Source organism: Tenrec ecaudatus, chromosome 2, assembly GCF_050624435.1.
Source record: "Tenrec ecaudatus isolate mTenEca1 chromosome 2, mTenEca1.hap1, whole genome shotgun sequence".
NCBI lineage: Eukaryota > Metazoa > Chordata > Mammalia > Afrosoricida > Tenrecidae > Tenrec > Tenrec ecaudatus.
The window spans coordinates 57,067,998-57,094,644 of record NC_134531.1 but is presented as its reverse complement, the minus strand read 5'-3'; the positions used below and the strand labels follow the sequence as shown (position 1 = coordinate 57,094,644).

The window sequence follows — 26,647 nt, the reverse complement described above, 5'->3', positions numbered from 1 at the left end:
GAAAGTTATATGGATCTCTTCCACTCAGATGGCCATTTTTTGCCTCTAATTTTATTAGCACATAATTCACGTATCATAATACCAACTTTTTGCCATAGACAAGTGAGTACCTGACACATCTCAGCTGGTGTTCTGTTATTTCCCAAAGTCTGATGTTGTGTTAATGCCTTCAGTTTGGCTTGGCCCCCTTTCTTCAAAACTATTCCTCTTTGATCACGTGCGACCTCCTGAAATGGTTGGCCGTGGACCGATTCCTTTCGGTACAGTGACTCGGTATATCCCTCCTCTCTTTTTTGATGCTTACCGCGCTGTTCGATATTTTGCTCATAGAATCAGTGTTGCAAATGAGGACTTGGATTTCCCTTCAGCCCTTTCTTCTTGAGACATGTACAGCAAGTTCTTGCTCTCCCAGTACCCAGCTCCAGTCCTCTGTGCCTGTCATGATCAGGTTGCCCTTTGTCTCCTCAAGTCACCTTTGGAAACGTGGTCAGCTTTCTTACCTCGTCATTTCTTCTTGCGATTGCTTCTGAATTCAGTGGGGATAGACTTCGGCTCTCGTGGATGTATCTTAGTCTCTCTCGGCTTCCATTTGAATGTGCATATTCTGCAGTCAACCTGGGCTTTGTTCTGACTGGGGATAGTTCAACTTTTTCACCATCTTTTTACATGTGTGGTTGACTTGATTCTTGTATATTCCATCTGGTGAACTCCATGTGGATAGTCAACATTTTTGTTGTTCAACAATCATATTTGCCATCAGTAAGGTTTTGGTGTTGCAGCTGTTTCTTCTCATTTGGAATCATGTCATATCATCAGATGAAAGAAAGTCCCCCAAACCATATTCCATTCACACCAGTAAGGTTGACTCTACTGCAGTTTGCCTCCCAGCCTGCGAGACTCATCTTGTAGCCCGGTCAAGAGTTTCACAGGCCGACGGTGTTCTAGAGTAGATCACCAGGGACACCTTCCTAAGCTTCCTTTGTCCGCAAGAGCCGCTGACATCTGTGACCCTCCCGCCACCTGAAGCCCTCGTGGCAGACCTTCTGGCATGACAGCAACACACAGCTATCACAGTATAAGACTCTGACAGAGAAGTAGCATGTTAAATTCCTAATTATGCTGGCATCTGTTTTAGAGCTGATTGTTGAATCTGATGCTTATCCTCCAATTTGTAAAGCAGTATGCGTTAGCATTTTGAACAATGCTGATTAAACCAATTTTAATAGTCAGTGCTATTCCTGAGTACACCAGAATGTTTGTGAAATGTGAATATTTCTGGGACTGAAATTGAGACCAAGTGAGGCTCGCGTCCTGGGCGTCTGTTGAAGAGATGCTTGAGAAGTGTGGGACATCAGACATGAAGGGTTGGTCAATGCTTTTCCTTAACTGGGCATGTCATGAACTTTGCATGCCCCTCATCCCTCGTTTTAATTCATCCGGTGACGGTATTTCGCATGTTGCTCTTAGTCGAGATTGAATTCTGTGCCAGAGGTGCCCATGGAACCTTGGCCACACTCACTTTTATTCATGAGGTAACTTGATAAAATTATACTGGAACTACTTTAAAAAGTTTAGAATGAACCTCATTTCATCTTGTATTGCTTTATTTAATGGATCCAACTCTGCGAGCCTGGCATTGTCAGGTAAGTTTCTATTAACGTGATTGTGTGGCTAATATTTTATTTTTTGCTCAAAATTGTGAGCTAGCCCACATTTTCGACACCGTGCTTGAGAGAATTAGACGAGGCTGTGGTTTTCATTCAGCTCTGTGGTTTTCTCGCGGAATGAAAACAGTTAGGAAACAAGCAAAAATACTTTTATGTGTGGAAGAAAGCCTGGAAAAACTCGGCCGATGTCGGTGGTTATAGACGGGTGGAGGGGCCCTGCTGGCATACTGGCTTACGAGACGGGCTGCTAACCGCAAGATCAGTAGTTCCACTTCACCAGCTGCTACTAGGAGAACGAGGAAGCGTTCTGCTCCCTTAGAGAGTTATAGGAATAGAAACCCAAAGGATGAGGGTATCTTGTCTTCTGTCCTCTCGTAGACTTGTCTTGGGACTACTGACTCCTTCGACTGAAGGCCACGGGTCTTTTCAAAGCAGGCTTTTCCATATGATGCTCTCTACTGGGTTTGGGTTACTGATACCACCCCTTGCTTTTGAAAGCGTGTGGGGTGATAAAATACCCCTTTTCTAATCCTAGATATTTTACTATCGTCCGTTGTTCCCCTTGATTTCACCTTTCCCAAAGGTACCCCTGTAATCCATTGTCAAAGTTAGGATCTAGAATGAACGCCTCACCATGGGCCACCAAGTCACCATGAGGCCTGAATTACCTATCATGAACTGGGTATTCTCTGACCCACAGAATCATAAAGTTGGACGTACGCAGCAACACTCCATTGTTAAATGGAAGTCGGGCCAAAACAGGACCTGAAGGAACAAGTAAGCTGCATGAAGAAGTGGCCCAAATGCCCAGTCTCCACTCCTGTCACAGCACCTTCCTTCTCCCAGTCTGCACCTATGGCCTCCTGGGGAGTTCCTTACCATACTTTAACGGAAGACCAAAAAAGTCATGCTTGGTTTACGGATGGCTCTGCACGATATGCAGGTGCCACTCGTAAGTGGACAGCAGGAGCACTACAGCCCCTTTCTGGGACCTCCCTAAAGGACAGTGGAGAAGGGAAATCTTCCCAATGGGCAGAACTTCGAGCAGTGCACCTGATCGTTCAGTTTGCATATAAGGAAAAATGGCCAGATGTGAGACTGAATACTGATTCATGGGCTGTGGCTAATGGCTTGGCTGGATGGTCAGGGAATTGGAAGGACCATGATTCGAAAATTGGTGACAAGGAGGTGTGGGGGAGAAGTATGTGGACAGACCTCTCTGAATGGGCCAAGAAAGTAAAGATAATTGTATCTCATATGAACATTCACCAAAGGATTACCTCTGAAGAGGAGGACTTTAATAATCAAGTGAATAAGATGACATGCGCTGTGGAGACTGGTCCTCTTTCCTCTGCCACCCCTGTTATCACCCAATGGGCACATGAACAAAGTGGACATGATGGCAGGGATGGAGGTTATGCATGGGCACAGCAACATGGACTTCCACTCACCAAAACTGACTTGGCCACTGCCACTGCTGAGTGTACCATTTGCCAGCATCGGAAACCAACATTAAGTCCAAGATATGGGACCATTCCTCGGGGAGATCAGCCAGCAACTTGGTGGCAGGTTGATTACATAGGACCATGTCCATCATGGAGGGGACAGCGTTTTGTTCTTACTGGAATAGACACCTACTCTGGATATGGATTTGCCTTCCCTGCACGTGATGCTTCTGCCAAAACTACTATTCATGGACTTTCAGAATGCCTCATCCACCAGCATGGCATCCCGCATAGCATTGCTTCAGATCCAGGAACTCACTTCACAGCAAATGCAGTGCGGCAATGGGCCCATTCCCATGGAATCCACTGGACATATCATGTTCCTCATCATCCTGAAGCTGCCGGCTTGATAGAATGATGGAACGGGCTCCTCAAGACATAATTACGGCGCCAACTAGGTGGCAACAACTTGCAGGGCTGGGGAAATGTTCTCCAGGAAGCTGTATATGCTCTAAACCAGCAGCTAATATATGGTGCTGTGTCTCCAATAGCCAGAATTCATGGGTCCAGGAACCAAGGGGTGGAAGCTGGAGTGACACCACTCACTATTACGCCTAGTGATCCACTTGCAGCATTTTTGCTTCCTGTCCCAGCAACCCTGTGCTCCTCAGGCCTGGAGGTCCTGGTTCCGTAGGAAGGAACTCTCCCACCTGGAAACAGCACAGATTCCACTGAACTGGCAGCTGACAATGCCCCCTGGCCTCTTTGGGCTTCTCATGCCTTTGGATCAACAGGTCAGGAAGGGTGTCACCATACTGAGTGGTGTGATTGACCCTGATTACCAAGGAGAAATTGGACTGGTGTTACATAATAGAGGTGAAGAAGAATATGTCTGGAATCCAGGAGATCCTATAGGCCCACTCGTAGTGTTCCCATGCCCTGTGATTAAAATAAATGATAAATTACAGCAACCCAATCCTGATAGAACTTATAATGACCCAGACCCCTCAGGAATGAAGGTCTGGGTCACCCCACCAGGCAAAAAACCACAGCCAGGTGAGGTGCTTGCTGAGGGCAAAGGTAATACAGAATGGGTAGTAGTAGAAAGTAGTTCTACCTATCAATTACGACCACATGATCATTTGCAAACGTGAGGTTTGTAATTGTCATGTATTTTCTTTTTATGTTCTTATTGCATATCTTTCCTTTGTTCAGGTATGATATATCAGATACAATTGGACTCAGTGTGTTTTCATTTATATGTATGATTGACGATAAGTATAAGTGTGATTTCATCAATGTCCAGAAATTATATAAATATATATGGCTAAAGAATTGTGTACAGGTGCCAGGTTGGCAAGGGTGGATTGAGATAGTTTATTGTGCCAGCCTGGCTGATAAACACAAGTGGGATTAATTGAAGGGCGGGGAGATATATGGCTCGGTGAGCCTCGCCTTTCTTGTCTCTCACTCTTTGATCATCAGATTAGTGTGCCTTGCTTGTTCTGTGCCTCAATTTAGAGGCTACACTACCTGTGGGACTCCTAGCCTGTGGACTGTGTCGCTGTAAGTTGAGGTCCCTTTAAGACCACATGATTGGAATTTATATCTCTTGAGCTGGGGACTGACTCTTGGTGACCTGGCTGACAGTTGGTGACCTGCCTTGCTGTTTGCCGCCTGTGCTGGGCTAGCCTAGCTCTCTCTACAGAGGACTACCTGACGGTCCTCAAGACTTGAAGGACTGACTGCCAGTGTCTCTCAACTCTCTCTCAGGAATGAGTTGCACTGAGCCATTTGTAGTGCTTTATAATTTAATTGTTCATTTCTTGTATTATATATATATCTGTATATAATTTAACAGTTGATTTCTTATGTTATATATCTATCTTTATAAATATATATAATTATTAAGAATCTGGTTTTGTCTCTCCAGAGAACCCTGTCTAACACATTGCTTAAAGAAATGTTGGTTGCTTGTCAGTTATCACTTGGACAAGTCAGTGTACACTTACATTTGCTTTTCTCTTAGATCCCAGAGTTGAAGACTGGCTCCTCATGGCATCACCTCTTCCACAAACCATCATCCTTGGACTCTATGTCTATTTTGTCACTTCCCTGGGACCAAAGCTCATGGAGAATCGAAAGCCCTTTGAACTCAAGAGAGCGATGATAACGTACAATTTTTTCATAGTACTTTTTTCTGTGTATTTGTGTTATGAGGCAAGTGTTTTCAGTCTTCCTAATGGAAAAATTTTGTCTGAGTCGTTGCGTACAAATGTAATTATATATCCATATGTAGAACAGCAACTCTTTGAGATTTAAGAGAATTTAGAAACTGAGCTCACAGAGCAGATATTTGTCTAGCATTTTTTATGTTAAGTCAGATAAAGAATCCTTCAGAGAATTGTAGCATTCTCCCTCTCAGTTGGTGAGAAACATTAACATGTCCTCAGGGAACTGGTTTGTAGTAAACCTTCACAAGGGATTCGGTGAATCCACAAATAGTTTTATGAACCTTGAGAAATTAAATAACTTACTCAGTTTGCCATAGCTGATAAGTAGAAGTCCGATATTTAATCAAGATCTGTCTAAATCAGAGGTTAGTCTGATTTTCGAGCAAGCTGGCATCAGCATGTTAGGCATTTCTGGCTTCTGCGAGTTCAAATGGGTACAGTGGAGTGAACAGAACTGAGACTCATAGAGGCAGTTGGTGAAGGGACCTGTCTTTTGACTGTATTTAAGAGAATGCAGATTCAGGAGCACACTTAAGAATCCTCTTTCTCTCCGCTTTTAATGTGCCTCGGCCACTCCCATGCATTAGCTTCTCTAGAATTCTCTGCCTCCTTTCCAATGCATTAGTTGGCTCCCTCATCATCTGTTCCTTCCTTCCTTCCTTCCTCTGCTTCACAACTTGCTCTTACTCACAAATGTGACTCACTCAGAGCCCAGCTTGACCTCTCTGGCCTCTCATGATGTCACACACCCTCCACCTGCATCTTTTCAACCTGTGCCCTGCTGCTAATCCATATGACTGAGCCACCTTTCATCTATATTAGCCTTATTTATCATAGGCTCACTGAAGACTCGACTGACTTTGCTGCCTTCCATTTCTTCTACTTTATTTTCAAAATCAGCTCAGGGGCCACTCTTACTATTTCTTCTGGAGTCTGAGCAATTGAAAGAGACAGAGCCACAGGGATGGAGAGGACAGAAAACGCATGTTCTTCGATTAGCTCTGGTTCTATGTGTGTGGGCAAGCACTTACCTCTCTGGGTGCTTAGAGCCAGGATTGGGTCAACTTGCTTCTGAGGTCCCTCAGGTTCAGATATTCTTAGGCTCTGTGCCTGAATCCAGTTCTCAAGCTTGTTGTTGTTGTTGTTAGGTGCCATTGAGTCAGTTTCAACTCATAGCCCACCTGGGCACAACAGAAGCAAACTCTGCCCAGTCCTGCGCCACCCTCACAATTGGTTCCTGTGCGTGAGCCCTTTGTGGCAGCCACTGTGTCAGTCCACCTCACTAAGCTGCCCCCCCTGCTTTCCCAAGCATGAAGTCCTTCTGTAGGGACTGGTCTCAAGACAAAGTCTTAGCATCCCGCCTCTACAAAGAAGTAATCGTCTGCCCACTGCAGAGGAAGTAGCCACTGAAAACCATATGCATGGCATCTAAACGTTCTCACGATTAGAAGGAATCAATTCTACCCATTGCGTTTGGGTGTATACTTAGTAACTACAAATAAAAGAAGGTTTCAGATACTTGACACTGAGGCAGGTTTCATCTCCCATTAGCCACTAACATGTCAGTTGTTCATATGGTAGTTTCAGACTTTATTACTTGCCAAGTATAAACTATTGCTCTTTTTATTACTAGGTGTATATATGTGTGCGTTTCTGTACATAGACGTATATACAAACATGAAGGGGCATCAGAAAGTTTGTGGAAAAATTCACTTTTGAAGTCCCCTAATATCTGTCTGTGTATATTGCTTGATAGACTATTGGAATGTTCTTAAAAATATTATATAAATAGTTTTGAAACCAAGCAGTATGCCACCTTCAGGCACATGTGAACACTTGGTGTATTGTGTGGAGGTGTATACAGAGGTGACCTCAAGTCATATACACAGCTAACCTCCAGCTCGGCTGTTATAATGGACCTGCAGCTCCACAAGACAAGCATGAGGCTTTCTGCTCCACTGATGATGCACAGCCTTAGAAACCCAAAGGACCAGTTCTACTCTGTCCTATAAGATCACCATGAGTCTGGAATTGGCTCAATGGCAGTGGGTTTGGGTTTTTGTCTTAGTCCGCAGTCTCTAGTGTGTATGAGGCTATGAAAGTTGGAGAGGAAGATAGGCTCCAAATCCATATGTTGGGTGTCAGACTGGAGGTTTCTCCCAACTTACTAGCTTCAGGGATTAATGAATCCAAGATCGGGTGAATGAATCCAAGGCTGGAAGGCACAGTGGCCGGCTTCTAGCAACTCTTAGGATCAGCAGGTCACTGCTCAAGTTCAAAGATCTGGAGGTCAGATGATGAACCATAAGCAGGATTCAGACCCAGCAAAAAGCAAGCACGTTTTTCCAGTGTTCACTTATTTGAGAAACAGGCCACACTCCCAAGGAGGTCTCTTCAGGAGAGAATTACAAGCCACTGAGAATCATGGTCCAGCCAAGTTGATACAAATCCTTAACTACCACATTGCCCTAGGATGTTAAGTCCCATTAAGCTGGTCCAACTCATAGCGGCCCTACGTACAACAAAATGATACAGTGCCCAGTCCGGCGCCATCCTCACAATGGTCCTTAGCTCGAGCTCATTCTTACGACCACTGCGTCAGTCGTCTTGCCAAGGGCCTTCCTTTTTAGGGGTGCCCCTCTGCTTTACCAAGCATAATGTGCTTCTTCTCTAAGGACTAGTCTCTTCTGATAACACGTTCAGAGTGAGATGGAGTCTTGTCATCCTTACTTCTAAGCAGTATTCTGGCTGTATTTCTTTTGAGACAGGTTTGTAGACTTTTGCATCTGTTTTTCTTGTTTTAAGGCATGCCACATCAGCAAGCGAAGGCTCCCATGCCTTTACTCCCACAAACGTGACTCCATTCACATTATTATGGTCCACGCTGCTTTGAGAAGGCAGGTTTTCCATAGTCATATTTTGAGTGCCTTCTGACCTGAGAGGCTCATCCCCCAGCACTAGCTCTGAGAGCATTCTGCCTTCAGTGTCCGACAGTGTCTTGATGCTGTCTCAAAGACTTTCAGTGACTAATTCCTCCCAAGGGGATAGCCTATTCCTTCATCATAGCCTGGTCTTAGTCTGAAAGCTCTGTTGAAACAAGTTTACTTTGGGTGACCCTGCTGGTGTTTCGAATACCAGTGACACAGCTTCCAGCAACACACAAGCCAGCACAAGAGTGACAAACTGGCAGGCAGTGGTCCTAGGAATGCCAGGCCAAAAACAAACAAGGTGGAAGACGAATGCTTCAGACTGCAGAGATGCATGTACCTTATTTCACGATGACGGTTTCAACATGTGGCTGCTGGGCACCAATGAGACCCTAAAATAACGAAAGCCATTTAGATCCCCACCGAAGGTAAAGACCCGCCTTCTCACCTTTGGCTCTGTGCTTGTTTGTGGGAGGACACGGTGCAGCTCTCCCCTCTCCTGCCTACACAGCACAATTTTGGTGACTAGCTCCAGGATTTAGAGTTACTTGATACATCAGTCAGAAGTGAGGCTGAGCACAGGAGACCATGAGGACACTGGCCAATGGAACAGGTTCTGGAAAACCGAATTAGCTGTTGTAGTGGTGAATTCCCTGCTCCCTTAAGAAAATGTGTGGGCTTGTTTTGTAAAATGTCTTTCCAATTCATGGAATATATTTAGAGTGCTTTTCGTAGTTTTCAAGATTTCATCGTTTCTGAAGCCGCACTGTATGATTACTGAATCAAGCAAAGAGCTAGTATCAGAAAAAGACCATGTGTTTCTAAACAACAGTCTAAATAGTTACTCTTCTCTTTTCTCTCTTTTTCCCTATTAAAATAATCATGCTGATAATGTCTCATAAAGCTTTGTCTTCAAAATTCATTGACAGTCAATCTGAAAGTTTAGCTTTAGTGTTATTAAAACTGGTCACTTAAAGTTTGCTTCAGTGGTTGAAATAATATAAGCCTTCTGCTCAGAAGGAAGGCTTTGTGGGGATAGATGTCGGCCCTTGACAGACTAGGGTGTCAGACAAGAGGAGAGCTGATCATCTACAAGCGGCGACTCATTTCATAGCGCTAGTAACTCTGAAACAGAGTCCTTAGCTTTCCATTCGCAGATCCTGTTTTAGATGAAGGTCCTCCCACCGACGGCTGAAGGAGTATCGGTGTCATCTTTGAGTTTGAGTTCAGCTTGTTCTTCTCACCATGAAGTCTAAGGTCACTCTGTGGGTGACTGGAATTAAAGTCCGCCCAGAGGGCACGCTCCCAACTGCCTTGCTAACAACAGTCCTTTCCTGCCCTGAGTCCAAAGCAAAACCAGTAGCTGAGTCTTGTGTTGGGTCACACTTGATTTAGAGGGAGGAAACAAGAAGAATGCAGCCGGGGGCCGCCCCTTCACAGTCTACGCAGTAGCCGAGGTCCAGAAAGCCGGCTCGTTGCAGCCACATTATGAATACATTGAGGAATTTGGTTTTGCTCATTTATTTTTTGAGTAATGTGAAAGACTGGGAAATCACCAGAAAGGAGCACACACACACACACACACACACACACACACACACAAAATAACTTAAACACTCCTAGTGTTTTATTCTCTATTGGGTTAAAATCAGCATCCCACAAAATGAGCAGTTTAGTGGGAACACAGTTCATATGAATAATCTAGGAGCTTGAGGTTCTGAAAATTCTGGACCTGTGATTTCAAGATGCGGTTGGCATTTGCAATTGTTTTAGCAAGTCATTGCCTCTGCAGCGACTGCTGCCTTCGACTCAAACCTCAAGGCTAGATGTCGTCCAGTCCAAACCATTCTGGTTGTCGCTGTTGAGCAAACGCTTCCTCCTTTAATATGCATGCGCTCTCTTGCAGTTTGTGATGTCTGGCTGGGGCACGGGTTACTCATTTCGATGTGAAATCGTTGACTATTCACAGTCACCTGCAGCTTTGAGGGTAAGTTTCTCCCTGGAAAATCACATCCTTCAGAAATCCGTTTGTACAGCTTTGGAATTGTACTCCCACTCCAGGACGGGAGTAAAGAATGAGTTCACGATTCAGTAACCACACCTTAGATATTGAACAGTAAAATTAAATATGAGACCCAAAAGAAGTCACGTGGAGAGTTTTGTATGCATTTTAAATTTCTTGGTCTTCAAGATAAACTCATATTTGTGCTTCTGCAGATGGTGCGCACCTGCTGGCTTTATTACTTCTCCAAATTTATCGAGCTGTTAGACACTGTGAGTACGGCCCCACCGCATTTGGTTAACGTTCGATGACTCCGTGAAAACAATAAGCTTCTGTAGTTCGCTTGTGTGATAACTTTGAATACCTCTTGTATTGTCGTAATTTTAGAAAACAGATAGGATGTGCTTATTTTTCTAGTGTTTCCCAAACTAAAAAAAAAATTCTTATACACCTGCCGCATGATTAAAATAATCCTGCAACTTTGATCCATGCAGTAACACGGTGCATCTTTATGTCGCTGAATGACTGTCATTCAGTAGAGCAAGTCCAACATGAACAGAGCAGAGACCCTCCTGCCTTTGGTTCTTTGTTCCTAGCACTGTATTGTGCCCAAGGGAGAAAGACGAGGCTTTCTACTCATATAAAGAGTTACAGTCTCGGAAACCCACAGGGCCGTTCTCGCCTGCGCTTTGGGGTTGGCCTCGACATGGTCGATGGCAATGACTATGAGTTGTGTGTCCATACTATTAATTGCAATAAATGCTTCAAAGTACACTAGGCTGCTATGGTAACCCTGGGGCATAAGTAATGTTGCTTGTACCCAAATGACCCCCAGCTGCCTTTCCAAAGTCTGCTTACGAGGCCCTCTCTCTTCCTGCTTAAATTAAGAGAGGATCTGCTCTGAGCTGGGTGAGTGGGCCCTGGGAGGTTTGCTGTAGGAGAAAAGGCAGTGCTGCACTTATGTCTCCCGAGGAGTTTAGGAAAGCCGGGGCCTTATTGTGTCTCTCTGACCCATGGCTCTGGAACCAGTAAGTTCTGATCTGAGCCTCTTCGGAACATGTGCACCAAATGTCTTGTAGCATATCTCGACACCCTTCACTTTGTTGGCTGACTAATCATGTGATGCTAGCATTGATAGGGACTTTAGTGAGCAACAGGTTCGGTGGTTCTCAAATTGTCATCTGAATCAGGATGGCCTGAAGGGCTTGGCATTTCAGAGTCTTGAGGCCTCATCCCCAGCGTTTCTGATTCCCAGTGTCCTGGGTGGGGGCTCAAGAAGCTGCATTCCTAACCAGTTCCCAGGCCATGCTGATTTGGCTGGTCCACGGACTACTACTCTTTGAGAATCCTTGCTACAAAATAGTGGTTCTCAGCCCTCGTGGTGTAGTAGAATTAATTGCATTTGGGTGAACAAAATCACAGAAATGGGGCCCCACCCCCAGAGATGTGGTGCCAGATGGTCTGGTATAGAGGACAGGCATTGGTAAACAGGTTTCTTGGGGATTGTAATATCCACAAGCGAAGACCCACTGGTCTAGTCTAGAACCCCACATTTGGAGGGGGGGGGAACCAAAGCAAAACAAAGCCAGAAGCCTTCAAAGGGCTTACCCCGGAGAAATGCCACTAGCTACCGGGGTTGCTAATTGATGGCTTTTGTGTCCCACCGTGCTGCCTCCTTCCATGTGCGTAAGTCAGTGCGTTTTGGCTTCATTGTGTTTGTTTGGCATGCTCTCAGCTCTGGTTTCCAAGAAGACATGTTACTGCCTCCCTCCTGCGTCCTCTTCTGAGCGACATTTCTCAACCGCTGCTGTAGTACATTTCTTTGTGCTACTCTGGCTTCGCTCACATTTAAAGTCAATTGAATCACTGGATTTCTGAATGGTGTTTTGAAATTAAAGCAAAACAACAACAATCAGCTTTTTCTCCAAAAAGCTTTCTAGATTCTCTTCTTTACTTTAGCTTTCTTTTCTGTTCTGTCTTTAAAATTGATTCCTCAAATTATCCTCCCTTCACCTTTCCTTAATAATTTGCTAATTTCTGATTTCTTGTACGTCCTTTCAGTTGCTTACTCCCTTGTCCAATTGGAAGGGTGCATTAAGAGAGCAATGTAGAATAATTTTAGTTCTCAGAGTTAAGATTCTTCCATTTTCCCTTAGACTCCAAAATCCACTTGGAGATATATACATATATAAGTGTGTGTGTATAGCAGTGGCATGTAATTAATCGAGGCTGTATTCTTCATGTTCTAGCCATGATTTTCAAATCAGCAGAAAATTTTCTTTCATTTTAACGGGTCCCCTGTGATTAGTCGTCACACTGGAGTTCCTCCACGCGAAGGAATTCTTGAATCTTGAACTGTCCTTTGGAAGGGCTGCTGCTTCTGAGAGCATTCCATCAAGTAGTCGAGGCAAATGATAATGTGAAATAGTTTGCCCTTTACCAATATCTTTGCAGTGCTAGATAAATTATTGCATGATTGTATATGAACTTGATTTTCTTTAAATTATTTCAGATCTTTTTTGTTCTGCGTAAGAAAAATAGCCAAGTTACTTTCCTGCATGTCTTCCATCACACCATCATGCCATGGACCTGGTGGTTTGGAGTCAAATTTGCTGCAGGTAGCCAAGGGAGAACTGGGATCATGTGTTACAATCACGATGCTGTATGCTGTCAGTGGCGTCCTGGGGGTTGCAAGGGGTTTGAATGCTCAACTACTAACTTGAAGGTTGGCAGTTGAGCCCATCTAGAGGGGTGTCAGAAGCCAGCCTTGGCAATCTGCCCCTGAAGGTCACAGCCATGAAAACCCTACGAGGCAGTTCTACTCTGCTCACAGGGGATCGCCATTAGTTGGAATTGACTTGATGGCAATTCACAAAAACGGTGCTATAAATCAAAATATCCTCAGATGTGATTTCATGGAAGCGTATCTTCAGCAACAGAGGACGTCAAAGCGAGGAAGAAGAAATGGGATGCGTGGCTAATTGCCAGCTTGAGCTCTTTTGTGATGAGATCAGAATTGGATGGAACTTGGCTGTCATTGTTGAATGTTTTGATCAAAGATTCTATAGAATCTATAGAAGATCCTGATCAAAAGACAGGGGGAATGTGGGACAGAGTTTCAAATTCTCATGGAATCTAGATCTCTGGAGCCATTGAGGCTACATAAAACCTAGAAACTATTGCTCAAGAGAATCTTTAAAACAAAATATTCCCTGGTGTTCCTTTTTTAAATAAAGTTTGACTTAATTAGTACAAAGGAGATCTGCCTGAGTATTGTGTTCTATTAAAGAACTATCCGTAGCAGATGAAATTGACTACAGCAACTCCGTTGATTAGATAGGAAGCTGAAGGGTAGAGAGTTCAGGACGAAGCAATTAGGAAAAGGAAGATAAGAATATTTGCCCACCTCAGAAAAGCTAATCAAGCTCACTAACTGTGCATGTATATATTGAATCGCTGTATATTTTTATGTTTTGGTGTATATTTTTAATAATAATTAAAAAACAAACGAGATTTTCCAGGAAAACTCTGCACAACATTCTTTGTGATTGAAGGGTTTCTAACAGTGGCCTGTGGTGGCGCTCTGTGAACATCACATCCACTAGAATTCATTTGAACTGTGGTGAAATCATGTGCAGATATTTATGAGTACATTTGCTAATTGCTCTATCCATTTATAACTCAAAGTTAAAAATATAATAAGAAGAAACTAAAAAAAATCAGAGATCTGCTGTAGTCACTCTTGACAAATTATTATTACTTGCGACTTAAGTGTGGGACTTCTAACTAGGTTTCTCCCCAACCCTTCAGATACATGTGCTTTGGGTGCATTGCTTACTATACATATTCTTTATTTGCTTTGTGTGGAATTTATTATTTTCTCATGAAGTTCTATCAGATATCTTTAATTATAAAAGATAAATGAACAAATTAATAATAAACAAATGAAAGAGTAAATGCCTCGACTGATAAGATGACGCTTTGATCCCTGATATGTTTCTAGAAGTTAGAATATTAATCTTTTAAGGTTTATGCCATTTTTTGCCTTCAAGTTTCCATCAATGGACACTTTCATTTACCCCTAATAACTCTTTAAAGATGTGTCAAATTGCAGTTGTTCCTACTCCTCTACGTATCTTCCCATAGTAAAAGATATGTTGACATTATTTTTTAGGCCAACATTTAGTTTAGATCAGAAGCTTGGACAATAGGCAGTTTTTGTTTAGTTTTTAGTGTTGTGCTTCCTAGTATATAGTTCTGAAAAAGCAGGAAGTATAGATAATTTTACTCTAACCAGGAAGAGCAACCTGCTATTGGGAAAAATCCTTATCAATACTTATATAGAACCTCATTTGGAAAATATACCCATGCCTCATGGGGATTATTCATTATATTTTGCATTACATATTACTTTAAAGTGGATCAGGGAAATATATAAACTATGGATATATGGATGTATTTTGAGCTCGCACTTAATACTAAACTTTCATCTAAGAACAATTTGTTCTTAGATACTTGATACTTATTTTCATGAAGAAGTCACTGAAGATGTGGGTGCTATAGCAAAGTATGATGAAAATCAGATGGTGCCCAGATATTAGAAAGAATAGCCTCCAGGATCATAAAGTCTTATCATAAAACATGCAGAAGCACACCAGCCTGTGTGATCCAAGGATTATAAATAACAGAATTCAAGACTGGAGGAGGTGATTCTATTAGAGCTTCAATTTTAAGTGCCCAGTCCGCTGGTGGATAACAGTCACTGCCCCAAATCCATTTGTAGTGCCCTTCCATGGATTAAGCCTCTGGTGAATCCCCTCAAAGGACAGAGTGCATTGGAAAGTGGATTAATGCAGAGATAGTCTGGTTGCATTGTAACAACTTATCATTTATTCTCCCTTTGACCCATTACAATTTTTTTCTGGTTTTTATTTTTTGCTTTCTTTGGGAATGAGGGTTTTTGTTTTGCTTTCTTGTTAGGAGTTTGTTTGTTTTTTAATCATTTTATTGGAGGCCCATACAAAGTTTATCACAATCCATGCATACATCTGTTGTATCAAGCACATTTTCACATGAGAGTTTTTGTTTTGCTTTGTTGTTAGGAGGTTTTTTTTTTTGTTTTTGGTATGACTTTATATGAAATCTAAGGCAAATCTATATAGACAGTAACTAGACTAATAGTTTCTTAGGGTTAATGGCACGGGGTGTTGGGGGAAATGAAGAGCTAGTAATGAGTACTAGAATGAAGAAAATATTCTAACATTGATTGAGATGATGGTTGCATAACTCTTTTAAAAATCTTTAAACAAGTGAATTTTATGGTATGTGAATTTTGTCAGTATAACTTAAAATTTTTAAAAGACTTCAATGGGGTAAAATGAAGAAAAAAATAATTTTACCCTTTCATAAAGTTTTTAAATATATGATCTCACCAAGGACATATTCTTAACTTATTAGTAAAAATTCGGTAGGTGCTTTACATATGCCAGTTTCTTAAACTTAAGAGGTCATCATGTAACATAGGCTTGTAGGCCATAGTAGACAGTTTGCTCAGCATGACACTGTAGGCCAAGCATTGGTCTGCTAACAGCCAAGTTGGTGGTTCAAACCCACCAGCTGCTCTAAGAGAGAAAGATGAGGCTATGGGCTCCTGTAAATATTTACAGCCTTAAAATCTGATAGGGTCGCTATGAGTTGGAATCGATTTAATGGCAGTGAGTTTAGCTTTGTTTTTGATCAATGGTATTAAGCATTTGAAGTCTTTTAGATGAAAAGAAAAGAAACCACATTTGAAGAATTCTTCAGTGTTTGACTCTCCTGGATCATGAGCTACCATCTCAGGGGCTGAGAGGATGTGGATATGGGTGTGGCAGGAAGGAGAAGTCAATGACAGAAGAGCCACAAGCTTATGAAAGTGGGCAGACAGCATCCCTACCATGGCTATTGGGTGTTGAATTTTTCAATATGTAAAGTATCTTCGTGTCCACAATTAGTGGTCATCTATTGAGCATTTTTCAAAATAAATGTAGTTGTTCTTATAATGTATGGTTGTGGTTGAAAGGTGGGGGGGCCAGCCCCCACCACTTATTGTGTTTAATTAGCACAATTGTACGGTTGATTTTATGTATATATAAAATCATGAGAGCATGAGGGATAGAAGAGAGAGTCAAATAATGGAGTCGGACACATTTCATGGTAGCATGCTCACCTCAGCTCCTCTTGGTGGTCCACGTGAAGAGAGGGGAAGGGGAGAAGGACAGGGGGAAAGGGAGCAGGGGAGGACAGGGAGCCCATGAGAGGCCAAGGGAGGAGCCAAGAACCCAAGATCTCCATTGCTAACTGAGGCCTATATACCCTTGGGCACGTGCAAGCCACTAATTACAGGTAAAGACATATGTCACAGGAAGGGGTTACACTATAGGTTATTCAGCAATGAGAGGGGATGGTCTAGGGACATACACGCAATAGGAAGAGGAGGGATTGGGGGTACACATGTGAAAAGATGGGCGGATCCTACAGTCAGGATGGCAGCTTAACTTTGGATGTCATGGAGCCAGTTTGATCTGTTCTCTGGATCTCCATAGGAACCTTTATCAGTAGGGTGTGAACCCCATCTACAGGAACCAAGCTAATGGTCGCAAGCCTTAACCCACTGTCCCCAGCAGCCGGGAGCGGACACACTCTGGTCTGGTGACTGTGTTCAGGGAGGTTGTCTGTAAGCATCTGACCTCCCCCCAGATATGGTGATATAAAAAGTGAACTTATAACAAGGTTGGCTAATCTGTTCACAAAATCGGAGAGCTTTCTTATATAGGTTATTTTACGTATCCCAGCTTTCTGTGTTTCTGTGTTCACTCACATGTCCCTCTGTCTTTCAGCTCTTTCCTCAGAGATTACTTATCTACCTTCTTTGTGTTGGAGAAAAGCTGATAATACTGAAGCATCCACTAATAGGATGGTTACGAGTGTGTGTGTGTGTGTGTGTGTGTGTGTGTGTGTGTGTGTGTGTGTGTGTGAGATTGTGAAATGTCCTTGGTATTGAAAAGTATTTGGCATATCTTCTCTGTTCGCCATCTAATAGACGACTATCCTATTTTTAAAGTACTCTAGAAGAGGTGCTTTCACACCCTTGTAAATTATTTATTCAGGTTTCTCCCATGAGCCCAGACTATTATTTCACAGCACCACAAAATAAATAGAAATAGGAAAAAGATCAGAAGACGTATCCCAAACATACAAGCAGGGACGATGTGGGGTTATTTTAAAAATGATGTTCTTTCTTCTTTGTTATGCGTAATTTTCTCTCTTTCTTTCTTTTCTTTAATGAGCGTCTTTAAAAGAGCTTTAAAGTTTGTGGGAAAACAACAGTATGGTATCTTTTTCAAGTTTTCATTATGAGCTGGGTGGAGGTTGCCAGAGCAGATCATTAGTTTCACACCCAGCAGTTCAGATCCATTTTGTTGCAACTCATCCATTGTAATCCCCTCAATACAAGTACCTTAAATGAAATAAGAACCGAAACTTATCCCATTTCTTTCTTGTGGTTCCTATTTCCACTCCTCCTCCTTTCCGAATCTTTTAAGTTCCACTTTTTTTCTACAAACTTTTTGATGCCCCCCCCCCATATTCGTTCTATCATGGGCAAATAAATCATACGTAAAGAATCGAAAGCCGAATTTTCCCCCTCTTCTAATGTCTATCTGAGTGCATTCGGAGCCTAGGTTCCACTTCAACAACAAGCAGCGGCTTCTGATTGTGGACATTTAAACTGATTACTCCATTCTGAAATGGTTGCGAGTTTGTGAACATGAAGCACGTTATAATGGGCTCCTCGTCCACAGCTTACCCCCTCCTGCTTCCCACACGTACAGAGTAGAAAATAGTGGTTTCTTCATTCTAGGCCTGCTTTCTGTGAGTTGTGGGTGTGGGTTCTCATGAACACTGTGTACCGTCTACCTGATGTCTGCTCGGGGACATGCGTAAAGGGCCGGGGCGCCATTTTCAGAGCTGTTGTTGGCCATTGACTTTCATTCCCAGAGTGGCGCTGCCTGTTCTAAACGCTCTTTGCAAGAATTTGTGCACGGCCGGTTCCTGTCCCATGTGTGACTTCCTGCTGACCTGTGGGTACTGCTTTCAGAGATCGTAGCGACCCAGCTTTTCTCGTGAATATTAAGAGAATATTTCTGTGGCAGGGTTTTATATTAATTATACATGTACTCACGACAAGAGAACTGGAGAATTGTGATAATTATCCAGGTAACTCCTTTCTTTTTTTCTATCCCAAGCCAAAGGAATAAAGTGGAATGGTGTGAATTCTAATCCACCATGAGATGTGTGCATTTCACAGCTGTTATAAAGAAGAAAACAGAGTTTTAAAAAATCATCAAAAAAGCCATAAAGCCTTCACTAATGAAAATGTGATCGTTTTGTAGGCAGACGTACTAAAAGGCCTTCCCAGAAAGCAGTCAGGAGAGAGAATAGGAGGGGTCCTTTTATCTGATAGTTACTAAACACTGTAGACTACCAAGTGCTTTGCTAAATTCCTCTGCGTGTAGCCCTTACTTTGAACATTTCAAAGAGAGCAAGTCCAAGTAGGAAATGATGTTCTTCCCAAAGAATCATGGGAGGCACAAAGCTGGGCGAACACAGGTTTCCTCATGCATACTTACTACTCTGTGAAATGCCTCACTACAGATGTGAAATTGTCGCTATAGATTATGAAATAAGCACTAGTAAACCCGTGCTTGCTCTGTTTCTGGGGTCACCGGCCCTGACGGGAGCGGTTTCTTCGTGAGGAAGGCTCTGGCCCGCCCCTTCCAAGGGTGCCATTGATTTGCTGTGTGGACCATATTGTGAGACACAAATCCCAAGCTCTCAGAGACAGCTTTTCTATTTTTAAATTACCCCAGAAAAGGTGTTTTTACACCATTATAATTTATTCATCCAAGTTTCTCTTGGAAAGGAAGACTAATCCACAGGTAAATAATACAATCTGGGAACTTGCTAATAAGCTTCATTAATTCAGCTTTTTTCTGACTCGGAATGTGGAATCATTAAATTACCAGCTAAAATTTAATTTGCTCTCTTCAGGAAGTTTGTGAAGCATAGCATAAATGAGGCTTGGAAAGAATACTCAAATGACTTAAAAGTATCTAAAACAGATTACTTTATGGGACTACTTTATCAGTGTTGAGATCTTAAATTATCTTAATTATAAATAATTACAAAAAAGTTTATTTCTACTGTCTAATTTTTATGACATTTTCCCTTAGAAGTTCATATTATAAGTAATAGGTATTTTGCTTTAAACTTTCTATAATTTGTCGTGTTCATGAATTCAGTCCTTCCATTACTATAAATAGCCCAAATTTGTAGAGTTTTCCCTGTATTTCAGGAATTAGAGAATATTGGAATTACAAAAGCTAAAATACTCTGGAGCAATTGTCAACTTCCAGCTTAACAGTACTGGCCTGAGAACTTCAGCTTAACAGTACTGGCCTGAGTCAGGCGGCACACGTGGAATACAGACTCTTCCAGATAATGCCTCTTAGAAAAGGGGCCCTCAGAGAGAAGTGTTTGGGGGGGGGGCATACTATTTTTTAAAATCATTTTATTGGGGGCTAGTACAACTCTTACAACAATCCATACATCCATCCATGTACATTTGTGCATTTGTTGCCCTCATCATTCTCAAAACATTTTCTTTCTACTTGAGCCCTTGGTATCAGCTCCTCAATTTTTTCTTCGCCCTCTCCTACCTTCCCTCCCTTACAAACCCTTGATAATTTATAAATTATTTTTCTCAAGTCTTACACTGACAAATGTTTCCCTTCACCCACTTCTCTGTTGTCTGTTAACCACGGAGAGGGTTCTATGTAGATCATTGTGATCAGTTCCCCCTTTCTCCCTCATCTTCCCCTCCTGAGGGGGGATGCTATTTTTAACCATTAGCTAAGTTCCATGTTGCCCCTTTCAGTGTACTGTGGAGCCTGCTCAAGCACTCACAATGGTCTTTTCTTACATGCTTTCTTACATTTTAAAATTGATGGTGATCAGTAAGAGGTGTGATCAGGTTAGGAGGAGAAGACCAGGATAGGAAAGTACAATCGATAAGCAAATGAAAGTAATACATGGCAGGGGGTTCGTAGTTAAAAGATATTTACTTTAGGAAGACGGTAACTGCTCCGAGCAAACAATCAGACGACTAATAGCTGGTTTCAGACATGTTCAGGCCAGTAGTTTCATGGCACTGAGAATAAAAACACTATCACAATGACCTATCCATAACCCCTCCCAGGGGGATGGACAGCACACAGGGGTAAGGGAGACATCAGACAGTGCAAGACATGAAAACACAATAATTTATCAATTATCAAGGGTTCATGAGGGAGGGAGGGAGGGGAAAATGGGGAGCTAATACCAAGGGCTCAAGTAGAAAGAAAATGCCTTGAAAATGTTGATGACAACATATGTACAAATGTGCTTGACACAAAGGATGTGTATATGGATTGTGATGAGTTATATGAGCCCCCAATAAAATGATTTAAAAACAACAAAAATAAATAAATAAATAAATAAATAAAGGACAAGCGGAAAACGTGAATTTGATTCCTTGCATACAAGAAGACATGTAAAAATATTCTCCGTTTTATTTATGAGAACCCAAATTAGAAACAATCCACATATATTTAATTATGAAATAGATTTTTTAAAATGGTGGTATATTCATTGAGTGTATTACTACACAGCGATGAAAGAACAAACTACAAATATCTACACAGCAACAAGAATGAGTCTCAGAAACTTTGAATTTACCGGAGGAAGATAGGGATGGCAAGTCATTGTGTGTAATTGTACTTATGTGAAGTTCAACAACGAGCAAAACTAATAGCTGATTATAGAAGTCAGAATGAAGGTTATGTGAGATGAGTGATGTGCCTAGGAGGGGCCTGAGGGGTCTGTATGTGGTGGGAAATATTGCCTGTCTTAATCTTGGTGATGGTTGCGTAGCTGTATAGATGTATAGAACATCACCGAGCTCTGCTCTGGCGATGAAGCCGGTTGATGTACTTTGCACAGCTTAACTCTCCATAAAAAATCAATTTGATTACTTTTGTCAAGCAATGTATCATATTTAAAAGATAACCCAACCTAATAAGTAGAACCACATCATAAGACCATCATCTTAAGGTGGAGATGTATAAACTACATATGCTGATTTATTTTATAAGATTTGTACCACTTTTGGCTAAATACATATACTGACTCTATTGAATTTGATGGCTCTTGTAACAGATTTGATATTATATGTCCATTTCGCCCTTTTCCACTAAAATTCAAGAAATAATTGTACTAAAAGCTCAGCTCAGACAGAAATGCACCTTGTTTTATAGGAACAATTCCCTCACGTCACAATGTTTTTTTTCCCAGGGGGTTTGGGAACATTCCATGCCCTCCTAAATTCAGCGGTGCATGTGATCATGTACTCCTACTATGGACTGTGTGCCATGGGACCAGCCTACCAGAAGTATTTGTGGTGGAAGAAATATCTGACATCACTACAGCTTGTGAGTAACTCGTTTTCTCTGAAACCAGATTGGAAGTTATTCTGGTGTCACTTGATTTTAGTAGGAAGTAGGGCTCTAGCTAAAGTAAACCGGAGCGTGCACATCAGTAATAAGGAATGCAACGTGTCCGGCTCTTGTGTAACTTGTCCTCAGTATCCCTTCTGCATCACTTGAGCTGGGTCGGGAACTTTTCTGAGAACAACAAAGCATATGCGCCAAGAGACTCAGGCAATGGAACGAGTAGGAGTGCCAGGGAACCCTCTCTATCCTCCTGCAGACTTTTCATATCGAGCGAATGTATTTATGATCACAATAATCTTGAAATTATGTGACCCTCAGCAGCACAATGCTTTTCATTAGAACTTAGAAGTCCGTATTTAGAGTTACATAGCCTGCAGGAAACGTAACCCTAAGTGGGTTGCAAGGAGTCTTCACAAAGCTCATGGAACAATGTAATTCCAAAAATATTTTCCCTGTGTGCTTTTTGAAGGCCCTTGCTGTATGCCCACCTAGTCCTAACAATTATAAGCTTGTCTTTCCTCCAGCTAGTAAACGGCACTGTGAAGATAAAGGATATCGTTTACACAAATTTGAGTACTGTCCTTGGGTAGCAAGAGAAAGATGAGAATTTCTGTTCTTGTAAAGATTTATAGCCATGGAAATCCAGACGGGCAGTTCTACTGTATCCTATAGGGTTGTTATGACAAAGAATCAACTCGATGGCAGTGAGTTTTGAGTCTGCAATTAATAATGTTTATAGATGAGTAAATCAGTTTAGTCCTGAATATACCTTGCAAATGTTAACCCTAAACATAAATGGCTTTTTTCCCCCCTTGAAGAGTAACCGTGGGGCTATGGTGGAAAATGAAGTACTCAACTATGCTTATATTTCCGGAGTTGTAGTCCATAAAAAACAGTGTCCTATTCTACCAGTAACACTAACGAGAAAGTCGGGCTTCGAGTATCGCTGGCCTACTAAAGTTTAATGTGACCCAGTGAGTGCGACGACAGTGTTATGAAGCGCAGGAACAATTGACTGGGTGGCGTCACATTCAATTGTGCACACGGCTGCTACGAGTCAAAGTGGACTCCATGCCCATCTGAGTTTTGACAGCTACTTACCCACTAGCACTCCAGGGAGGCAAACTTTGAAGACAAAAGGCATCCACAGCAGTAGCCTAGATGTGGTCAGACACTGTTAACATGTGAATGAGCCACGAGTGCATTGAATACTCATTCCATTCCTAACGGGGTGCTTTCTTCTTGTTCTTTTTCCTCTTTTAGGTCCAGTTCATTATTGTCACCATCCACATAGGTCAGTTCTTCTTCATGGAAGATTGCAAGTACCAGTTTCCAGTCTTTGTGTACATCATCATGAGCTATGGGTGCATCTTTTTGGTGCTGTTTCTCCATTTCTGGTACCGTGCTTACACCAAAGGTCAAAGGCTGCCCAAAACTGTGAACAATGGAATCCACAAAGACAAAGATCACTGAGACACAAGCACACCAGTGAATCTCTGCTGGCGACTGCGTTCTTGTCGTCCTTGACAATCAGCAAATAGACAGAGTGGGGGGTTAAGACCATTTTTGATTCGAGGGTGCCTGCAATGAACTACTAATATGAATATTTAAGTATTTAATCAATGTAAGAATCTTTAAACTATGACCATATGAGAAGGTGATATTATAACACACAACATTCTTTTTCTTCTTGAAACTAGAGTATTTTTTTATTAACAGATTTACCTCTTTGCAGACGTATGCAAAGTTAATTGCAAAATAGTTGTAGCAAAGGGTTCCTTAGCCCACCGGAACAAATCTCCTTGTTTGCAAACCGATAGCCTCAGTGGCAAGTACATCGTGGGCTAAGTGGGAGGCTCCCTATTTTGAAGCTCTGCCGTGAAGACATAGGGGCATTCTTATCAGCAAAACTGATGGAGACGGTTCAAGACATCCACTTACCATTTTCATGAGTGAGTGAGCATGACAAATCGGTCGATCTTTTCTTTTCTTTACCTTACTGTTTGCCTGGGGTCGTCCTGGCCAATGGAAATCTGACCCTAGAGTTGGTGCAGGATCTTCTGGATCTGTCCACGAGCTGCGAAGACCAGAGGGCACAGTTAGAGGTTTCTGGGCGGGGAAAGAGGAGTCTACTGCACTCCATCGCGTCTCTTCTCTCTGCTCAGACTGTCGCCTGCGCTGGCGTGCTTGGAAACAGCTGTCCTGCCCACATTCTCCTTTCACTGGAGCAACGTGTTCTCAATAGAATCTTTAGATTATGGGAAAAGCAGCTGAAATGTGCACTTGATCAGAAAACTCTGTTATTGGGGAGCTTTGGTTTCTCAAAAATCAGACTCCTCCGTGATAGACCCCACAAACGCAGGCTCTTGATTCTGAAAAATATGCAAAATGCAGTGCACATGTAAATATTTGTATCTTTAAAACGGATCCTTTCACAAATTCTGTTTCTAGTCAGTTGGCCTAAAAATGTATTTCGTGCCCCACTTGTTACTTTCTCATTTGTTGGGTAGTGCCAAGGGTCTTCAAAGCTTGGAAGTGGTGTCGAAGATACAGCCATTGCTCTCCATTCACCTGGAGCTCCAGTGGAAGACAGGCGGGCAGGCACAGGAAAGGAAAGTGGCTGTGTGGCTGGCTGATTGCTCCCAGGAATAACTGCTGCTTGTGTCATGGAACCTGAAGAACTGGATGGTGCCTTGCTGCCATTTAATCGAAGCATCTATAGAAGAATCGTGGTCAAAGGATAAAATCAGAACGGAATTGAAATTCACATAGAATCCATCATTTTCTATATCAGTGGAAGTTGGATGAACCCCTAACATTATTGCCCTGAGATAATCTTGAAAACGTAGACCAAAAGTACTCCCCGGCTGCTTCTTAAAACCAAGCAGTGATTTAGCTTCACTAGAAAGAATGCCTGCCTTGAGCATTGTGTCCTTTGAAGGGCTCTCTGTGTGGAACCAGATCAGTAACTCCAAAGAGTAGATTGGAAGCACGGAGAGCAGGGAGTTTATATTGATAGGGAAGTCACAACTGCGAAGAGCCAGACTAGTTGCACCACTCAAAGAATGTAATCAGTGTCGGTGGATCATCCATGTGTGTGCACATATTGAGCTGGTACATATTTTGCTGTGCATATTGTGGACCACAACAGAACTACAGATGAAATTTGTTTCACTTCCTTTGTTGTTGAAAAACCAAACTGGTATATTTATTATTTGGATTTTATTATAAATAAAGGATGATTTCCTGGGGGGGGGGGGTTTGGGGGGTTATTATTGTTAATATAGTTTTATCCCAGAAGCACTGGTGTTTGGAAATTTCTGAACTTTTCCATCTTGTATTTTGTCCTTGTTATATTTATATTCAATTCTGAATGACTGTTTGTGCTTGTCTGAGTTTAAACAAGTAGTACTGGGGGCTCCTGCTAGAATGTAACAACGTGACACACAATGACACTGTTGTCACTGGAAAGGCCTACCTTTCTCACCTTCCTCCAAGTCATTGGTCTATTCCAGGGCCCTCTCTCTTCACATTTAACCAGATTCATAGCATTCTCTGCCTTTAAGAGGCCTTCAGTGGTTTCACTTGCTGACGAAGGAGAATCTCCTATAGTAGAATCTGCTCCAGGGCAGCAACTTTGGGTTTGGGATTTTCCCTATAGGAAAAGATGAATGCTGGCAAATGGGAAAACCAGACGCACAGCCACTGAATGAATTTTGACTCATAATGACCCTTTCTAAGGCTTGTCTTTCTTTTTTTTAAGAAGAGTGAAAAATAGAAGCTCTAATATATTTCATTGTATGGGTCTAAGGACTCCTTGCACGTTCTACTGTTTTGGCTCTTCACCCCAGCTTTGTTGAAAGGAGTAGGTGAGCTATATATACATCCAGAGATTTTCCAGATTCAAGTAGGGAAAAGATCAAAAGGGGATAAAATAAAGCTTGATTTATTTTCTTACATAATTTTTTGATCTGCATTATCCAAACTCTCTTAACTTCCAATAGTCTCTAAAATGTTTGACGTTCTTATGAGCAAACAACAGCAGGTAATGAAAGGACATTCTAAATTATATCCTCAGAGTGGAGAGCTAGAATATTGCTGAGAAAGACATTGTAGCTGATTGAACTATCGTCCCTTATTTGAGCCAAGTGAATGTCCCTGGGAATAGGATTTGTGTGGGCTCTGCTTTTCCAAGAGTCCTTACGTGGTCACACACAGTTCATCTCTCAAGACTCTCTAGCCTCTGTATCTGCCTACCAACAAGCCAAAAGTCCAGTGGCACATTCTGTGAATCCTTGAGGGCCTGCATCTATCTTGTAAATACATCCAAATGCAAAATTTTAAGTACCTATGGGGAATTTCCATTTTACAGTCTTAATCCTAATAAAGCAGCATTCTTAATTCAGTATAATACATTATTATATGTTATAAAACTGTGAGATTAAATTTCCTTAATTTGCCCCTACTTTCTGTTAACTTTTTAAAGACTGCCAAAGTTTGGGTTTTTTTTCCTCTGTGTACTATAATAAATTGGTGGTATTACATGTTTATGCGTGCATGTCTCATTTTAGAAACTAGTTGTGTGTGTTTGCATGGGTAGCTGGTTTTTACTCGGATGATTCATTCAGTGAAAACATTTAACACATTTGCAGAGCTGTGCTAGACATTACTGTAGCACAAAGCTGTCTGTGACATAGGTGGGGCCTCCTGAAGCGTACAGACCAGCAGGGAGAGAATACGTGCCAATGTTGTAGGTGATGCAGGAGAGTATATGATAGATGCTA

The 26,647-nt window shown here is 42.0% G+C and overlaps 1 protein-coding gene across 1 annotated transcript in view; it reads left to right on the top strand.

Annotated features, from left to right (window-relative positions):
* Window positions 1-25,104, top strand: part of ELOVL7 (ELOVL fatty acid elongase 7) — a 110,780-nt gene extending 85,676 nt beyond the window's left edge. Inside the window, exons 3-8 of the mRNA XM_075541061.1 lie at window positions 5,142-5,332; window positions 10,180-10,260; window positions 10,491-10,547; window positions 12,788-12,893; window positions 21,706-21,842; window positions 23,127-25,104. Of these exons, the coding sequence (XP_075397176.1) occupies window positions 5,142-5,332; window positions 10,180-10,260; window positions 10,491-10,547; window positions 12,788-12,893; window positions 21,706-21,842; window positions 23,127-23,336 (782 nt within the window). The 3' untranslated portion in view covers window positions 23,337-25,104. The remainder of the gene's footprint in view (window positions 1-5,141; window positions 5,333-10,179; window positions 10,261-10,490; window positions 10,548-12,787; window positions 12,894-21,705; window positions 21,843-23,126) is intronic.
* Window positions 25,105-26,647: the final 1,543 nt, after the last annotated feature.